A 7836-nucleotide genomic window follows, 5' to 3' on the forward strand; every position below is an offset into this window, starting at 1 on the left:
AAATTATACAGACTTATACATTTCATGATAAGGTAACATAACATAAATATACCTATTCAGCATGATTTGATCAAATTTCATCAACATGAAAAAGTGACGTTCATGTTCTGCGAAAATTGTATGTAGAGGCGATTGAAATACGTTTCAAAGCCTAAACATAATTTTATTGCATGCAGCCGCTTTCCATAGCTTTTTTACGCAAATCCAGTGACCTTTTTTTTTTCAGTGTTCACTCTGTGCCATGAATGTATATAATATCTGATTCTGATTTTCTGAAATGAGTGACATAAAATACTGTACTTTTTCATCATATTCAAATTTTTTGAGATGGTCTGTACTTCATCTTCAGTTCAAAGTACCAGATCTTCTGCCAGGCGCCTCAAAGACTGCGTCTAATAATACGCACATTCCACATTCTTTTTGGTTAATGACTTTGGGACAGAATCATTTTTCCAAAGGCCAGAGCTCTGAGTGGGAGGATGTGTTGGTTTGGCATCTGACTGTTTGTGTAATCGCAGACGCCGCTCAGACGCTCCCTCAACAAAAAGAAGAAAATAAACAAGATTTGATTTGATTATTAGATTTTCTTCATTGATTTAAATATGTGTCCTATTTTGTATGTGTACTTTTTTTTTAAATCCAATCTCTCGCCTCCTTTTCTTTGTTGCGGACTTGGCACAGGCTCTTGACAATAACTGAAATATCGTGATATCGTACCATAAAAAGTCCCACAATACTATCGTGGGGGGTCACAATATGTCAAATTACAAATTCCTTTGCTTAAATGTATTGTTTTATAAAAGCAAACGCAAATAAACACAGAGAAATACATATCCCATGATTCATTTCAGTGAAGAAATATGTTTTTTATTTGAATTCTTGGGATTATGATGGAAATGATTCACACCAAAATCTTATCAAGGTATTTTAAAAGCAAAAAAGCATCCTATCTACAATTATATCAGCCTCTCCAAAATATCACAATAAATATTGTGAGATGCATATCATGAAAATATCGTACCAAGAGATTTGGATATCGTTACATTCCTAGTCTTAACACATTCAATAAATATAGCTTTGTATTCAATTATACTTCAACAATCTTTAATGTGAAAGTATTTTGTGTATTTATTCATAGTGCACACACTGTACTGCAAAGTCACTTGTGTGTCAAACTGTTTCACTAAACAGAAAATCCAGAGCTCTTCTAGATCATTTTAAACAAACACATGATGACTCGAGCTTGGGGAGGTGTTCTTATAATGCAGAGGTGTCCAAACTTTTTTCATCAAGGGCCACATATCTAAACACAGACGAAGCAGAAGGCTGATCGAGAGCCATAGAGTGGTACTCAATTCAGTGAATAACTGAAATGTGTGCATGTTTAACATGTTAGAATGAGCCGTCAGTCTTTATTCATGTTAAGATCCTTAAAACCACACACTAAATATGAAATATGAGGTTTACCAATGGAGATTTTCAAAAAATAAGTTCATTTTTAATTGATTGGTAATTAATTAACAATTAATTAATTGGTAATTTGGGCCAATTCACCTACAAGCCTGAGGGCCAAGAAAAATTTGTCTGAGGCCCGCATTTGGCCCAAGGGCCATAGTTTGGACAAGCCAGTTATAATGAATGGAAATCTGGCAAGTCAAGCTGATCATGATCATGTCAGTTTCTGCCTTTTGTCTTTGCGTGACTCCTTATTTTTGGCTCATGATACAAAGGCAGAGAACAGGAATTGACAAATAAGGGTCAAAGGTCAATTTTGAGCTCAATATTTTTTCCATACAAATATTTCTTCATTATAGCAACTAGTTGTCAAATTTTGGGAGCCCTTCCAATTATCCTTTTGTGGCCATACTGGCTTGTCAGAACCTGATCCTGTCAGATCTCAGGAGCTCAGCAAGACCAGGCCTGGTTACTCATTGAATGGGAGACAAAAAACTCACAAAAAATTGTGTCCTTAGGTAAGACACTTAACCCATATTGCCTAGTATGAACGTGGTGCATGCGTCAGTCATGATGGTGGTCAGAGGGACTGATGCCTCTGGTTGGCAGCTGAGCTTCTGTCAGTCTGCCCCAAGGACATATGAAAAGCACTATATAAATAACTACTTACTTACTTTTGTCTGGACAAAACATAAACTTTGAAGTTATTTTTCTCAGTTTCACACTCTGGAGAGTTAAGGTCTTTTACCTTTGTATGGCAGAATGGATTCTTCACTATGGATATGTTTCTACCAAGAATGTTCCACAGTGTGACATTAAACAGCTCCACCTTACGTTTATTCAATTACAGGTGAATTATAAAAAATACCTAGAAAAACAGACATTGTGAGTGTGAGTGGGGTCGCCTCTCCATAACTCTGACCCGTAATCTCCATGAAGATAGAAAAGTTTAATCCCAGACTGTGAAACATTCCAGACAAAGCAATAACATCTCCATGAAGAAAAGCATTTGATGGATACTCCATCTGAAAAAATACAGTACACAAAGCATAATTATTACAACATCTTTTCGGGTATTTTTGTAATTCAGAATATTATCAGTCAAATGTGTGATGTGAACATGTGTGCCTTGTATGTGGGGGCACTGTTGGATGTTACACTGTCCCTTTAAGTACTAGAAGGCCTTGGTTTCATGACTGTTGTTTTGTGGTGTATGAAGTGGCGTGCTGTGTGCAGTGCGGTCTATAGTGACGGTCTATATTCAGTGTGGCTCTTCAGGTTCAGGCTCTTGTGTGTCTCTGGTTGAAGCTGCAGTCACTTTAAACACAGGCCGTTTGTCCAGACGTGCAGCTGTGGACGTGAGGAGAGCGAGGAGTGAGCGCCGTCTCTGCCTGGTACAGCACAGCACGCTCCAGAACAACAGCTCGAGACACGGGGTGAATGGAAGGACTAGACCAGGACTTAACCAGACTAAACTAGGATTAAAACAGGACTAAACCAGGATTAAACCAGGATTAAACCAGGACTAAACCAGGACTAAACTAGGATTAAGACAGGATGAAGACAGGACTAAACCAGGACTAAACTAGGATTAAGACAGGATGAAGACAGGACTAAACCAGGACTAAACTAGGATTAAGACAGGACTAAACTAGGACTAAACCAGGACTAAACTAGGACAAGACCAGGATTATCCATCCATCCATTTTCTTCCTCTTATCTGGGGCTGGGTCATGGAGGCAGTAGTCTAAGCAGGGACTCCCAGACTTCCCTCACCCCGGACACTTCCTCCACCACCTCTGGGGGGACCCCGGCCACAGAAAGACATAATCTCTCCAGCATGTCCTGGGTCTTTCCCAGGGCCCCCTTCCAATGGGACATGCCCAGAACACCTCCCAATGGAGGCAAGGAGGCATCAGAACATATGCCCTTCCCTCAGCTGCTAGCCTCAAAGTGGAGGAGCAGCGGCTCTACTCCGAGCTCCTCCCATGTGACTGAGCTCCTCACCCTATCTCTAAGGGAGCACCCAGACACCCTGCGGAGGAAACTCATTTCATTAGTTAGACCAGGTTAGACCAGGACTAAACTAGTACTAAACTGGGACTAAACCAGGACTGAACTGAGATTATAAACTAAATCTCAACCTCAAACCACGTATTGTTTTGTTTTTAATGTACATTTTATGATCTGTAGTTAAAGTTCCTATATTACACAAAATTGACTGTTGTGTGCATTAAACCATGTTAGAAAGTTGTTACCTCCTCAAAAACACACCTGCTGTTTTGTTTTGATTCATTCACACATGTTGTAACTCTTTATTATTAGTGTGTGCACTCCTCCAAAGTTAAAAATGCTGTTCCACCTCATGATGAGACGGAGGCTCCTTTTACCTTTTATTCAGCAGAGTTTGGCAATTCCACATCTGAAATGATGCAAATAATTGAAGGTGTGGAGTTTAAAAACACAGTGGAGCATTTTCTGTATTACCAAATGAAATCACAAAGTGGAATAGTGTGTGTTCCATTTGAAAGAACTCATCTTAAATATACAGGGTTCATGTGTTAAACATGTGTGAATGAAACAAAACACAAGTGTGGGGATCAGATGAAGAGGAGAGGTAGAATCATAAAAAAAAAGTTGAAAACAGCAGTACAGGGGCTCTATGAGGGTTTAAACTGAAATATCAACTAAAAATGTACAAGTGGGCAAGGTACAAACCCGAGGCACACGATGAATATATTAAAAGTCCGTTATTACATGGAGGGACGCCAACGTGTTTCCCCCAGCAGGATGGTCTTCGTCAGGGCATAAGCAGCTCCAGGTCTGTTTGTGATGAGGAAACAACATTTTAACAAAGGTCAGAAAACAGTGTAATATGGGCCCTTTAGAGTTTGACATCATTTGACTTTAGATGTCAGATTTCTCTCTTTCGTTGCTCAGTTGACCGCTCATTCACATTCACTTAGTTTTTCTGACTTTGGTCCAGCACTGAGACACATTCAGCAGGATACTTTTCAGTGGAGGACTAAGGCTTGAGTTACAATTCATTTGACCGACATGTCCGGAAAGAAAATAAATAGGTCTCAAATGGAAGCCTTGAAAAAACAACAACTTACTATAATATAAAGTTATAAAGTTCTTTCTTCCTCAAAAACAGACCTGGAGTTGTGTTTTGTTTCTTTCACATGTCTGAATAACTCTTTATTAATAATGTGTCTACATCTCCAAAGCTCAGAATGTTCTGTTCCATCTTGTGAGAGGTAGTTTTCAAGTTAACCTTTAGTTTAGCAGAGACTGACAATTCCAGGTCTGAAAACATCTAGTGAAGGTATGTGGAGTTTAAAAACACAGTGGAGCACTTCCTGTTTGAGCACGTGACATCAGAAGGAGGACCAGTGTCCCAGAACTCAGCCTAAATGTGCAGGGTTTGTTTGTTAAACATGTGTGAAAGAAACAAAACAAAACTCCAGGTCTGTTTGTGATGAGGAAACTACAGAGGTGGTCTCAAGTCTCAAGTAAGTCTCAAGTCTTTGACCTCAGGTCCGAGCCAAGTCCCAAGTCAAACACAGGCAAGTCCAAGTCGAGTCTCGAGTCACTGGCTCATGAATCCAAATCAAGCCCAAGTCGACTGCTTTAAGTTTCAAGTAATTTCAAGTCTTTAAAGCAAAAAAAGTACCAAATACAGCTTAGATTTTTGCAATTTATATGAATTTTAAACTAAATTGTACTTAAAAAGTCATGGTATATTTATATAAGAGTTGCAGAAATTATTTTTTTTTCTTTTTAAATGTGTTGACAAGATCTTCGTGTGAATTATTGTGATCAGAACAGAAAGAATTCAGATTTAAAAGTGCTTAATAACAGTTAGTTTGTTGTGTAGTCTGCACTGGAAGGATCATGTTCTCTGTAGTTTCCTGTTGTACTGTATATTACTCTATTTTACTATATATTACTGTATTACATTTGAGTACTTCAGTTTCATCCAAAGTACTAAACAGAAGTGGGAGGGACATGTTCCAGTTTGTTCCTGTAAAATTCAGCACTGCATTTATCAACTGAAAAAATATTTTCTAAAACCATATTTTTTTTTCAAGTCTTCTCAAGTTACAGGCCTCAAGTCTGAGTCAAGTCCAAGTCGTGTCCAAAGTCTTAGTCCATTTTATCAAGTCTCCAGTCCTAAAAATAGTGACTCAAGTCTGACCCGAGTCCAAGTCACGACTTGCAAGTCCCCACCTCTAGGAAACAACATTAGAACACACATCAGAAATGAGTGTAAAATAGACCCTTTAAGAATCAAGAAACACATATATTTCAGTTTGTAAAGATGTAAACAAGAATGCAAAAGGAAATCCCCAAATAATTGTTTGTTGTGACCATTTAGTGTGATTCTTGTTGATAACCTGGTGACCTGATGACCTTAACATTTGTAGGTTAATGCAAAAATATAAAACATGCATTTTTCATGTTATTATATTATATTATATTATATTAATTATGTTATATTATATTATATTATATTATATTACGTTATAGGACTGTAATAACAATCTATACCCAGGTACTAATCAATTCTGTAACCTAGTATGAAAACAAAAAGTCATGAGAGTGAGTACATATAATGAAATAAATGGGTTAGGGTAAAAAATCTTCCCAGAATAGCTCTAGTCTATAACAGTATAAAGAAGTAGAATAAAACAAAACAAAAAAATATCTACAGCTTTAGTTTTGAAAGAGTTTTTACAAACAAGGTACTGATGCACATGGTAGTGGGTAGTGCTCAGTTGCATTTACTTGAGTAACTTTATATATATATATATATATATATATATATATATATATATATATATATATATATATATATATATATATATGTAATTAATTTATTTCTTTTAAGAAATTGTACTTTTGAGATAATATTTTACTGTTACTCTTACTTGAGTATGTTTTTTTTGGCTATATCCACTTCTGTCAATGTATAGACTCCCCACTATATTCTTTGATTATAAAAATAACTCAAAACTTTGAAAAAATGTTAAAATGTAAGTTTATTTTTAAAGATTGGACAAGATGTAATTGGAATAACATTGTCTAAAATTGATAATGTAGCAGTGATAAGCGAGTTCAGTGGCCTCTTTTGGTTTATTATTTTTAACATTACATTCAGTCTATGAATCTTCCCCCATGTACAAATAAGGCAAAGCTAAATGATGATAAAGTTTGGCAAAAAATTACATTTTATATTATTGCAGAATGATATAAAGACTTTTATGCAACTTAAGGTATGTAAAAAATATATATCCAAAAATATATCCAAACACAACAACACAAGCAAAATCTGCCAAGATATTCTTTTCTGATTGGCTGACAGGTGAATATTGAACTTATAAACTATTATATTATTTAATTTAAGTTTTCAAAAATAGATCAGTGTCCAAAAAAAGTAATTTAGTGTTCGGCTCCAGTCAAATGAAGTCAATCTGGAGCCAATGTCCGAGTATGCGTATCATAGCAACCAAAGAGCCAATCAGGTGCGAGGCTGCTGAAGGTAACGCCCCTTCCTGGCAGGGAGCGGGCACTTAGCTACACTGTCAATCAAACCTGTCGCTAACGCTAGACATAGGGAGCGCGGGGAAAGAAGGCACCAGTTTGTCTGTTATTAATGTTCATAAATTGATAAATATTGATGAAATAGTGAAATAAAAACACCAGGATCATGAAGAGCAGGTTAATATGAACATTTTAAAACCACATTTTTATGTTTTTAACAGCAATTTCAAAGAGAGGGCAACAGTTTTATCAATAGAAAGTGAAATGGAGCTATGGATTCAGTGGAGCAGGAAGCGTCCCCATGCTCACTTCCTATTTAAAATGCGGCTAGCAGGCTAGCTATGTCCATTTATATATACAGTCCTTCAGACTTACCTGTAATTTGTCTAAATATCTGGGTAAAATTCTGTTTCATTGTTGTGTTGTTTATCATCCATCATTTTCACCACCATCGCAGTCGAAATTGCATCACTCTGCCCCGATTTCTCCTCAAACCAACTGTCTAGAGCTCTTTTAGCATCGAAGCTAGCTATGGGCGGCCCATTCACCGCTAGCATTAGCATGTCGTTCATCTGCTCCAGCGTTAGCCTGGGTCGACTGTTTCTTCCCGCCTTTAGCATCGCCGCACGTCCCTTTTCGTAGCAAACAGTTGAACTTGGGAGCACTTTTACAAACTGGGCGACTATACTTAAGATCTGATAACGTTGCTTGTTTGTGGAGATGTGACTGAGGATATCTTTAAAACCGCTAGAGTTGTAATTGAACTTTAACCCTTGCCATTCACATGTTATATTGTTCCTAGCTTCGGAACAGGTTAGCTCTTGTCTAATTGAG

At 37.2% G+C, this 7836-nt stretch overlaps 1 protein-coding gene across 1 annotated transcript in view; it reads right to left on the reverse strand.

Moving 5' to 3' along the window:
• Nucleotides 1-6482: 6482 nt before the first annotated feature.
• The window catches only part of prdm11 (PR domain containing 11), a 17681-nt gene continuing 16327 nt past the window's right edge, over nucleotides 6483-7836 (reverse strand). Inside the window, exon 7 of the mRNA XM_020923927.2 lies at nucleotides 6483-7836. This exon is cut by the window's right edge and continues 1690 nt beyond it. Coding sequence (XP_020779586.2) covers nucleotides 7389-7836 — 448 coding nt within the window. The 3' untranslated portion in view covers nucleotides 6483-7388.

The sequence above is a fragment of the Boleophthalmus pectinirostris genome, unplaced genomic scaffold (assembly GCF_026225935.1).
Source record: "Boleophthalmus pectinirostris isolate CB_2022bp ecotype Guang Dong unplaced genomic scaffold, ASM2622593v1 HiC_scaffold_2, whole genome shotgun sequence".
NCBI lineage: Eukaryota > Metazoa > Chordata > Actinopteri > Gobiiformes > Gobiidae > Boleophthalmus > Boleophthalmus pectinirostris.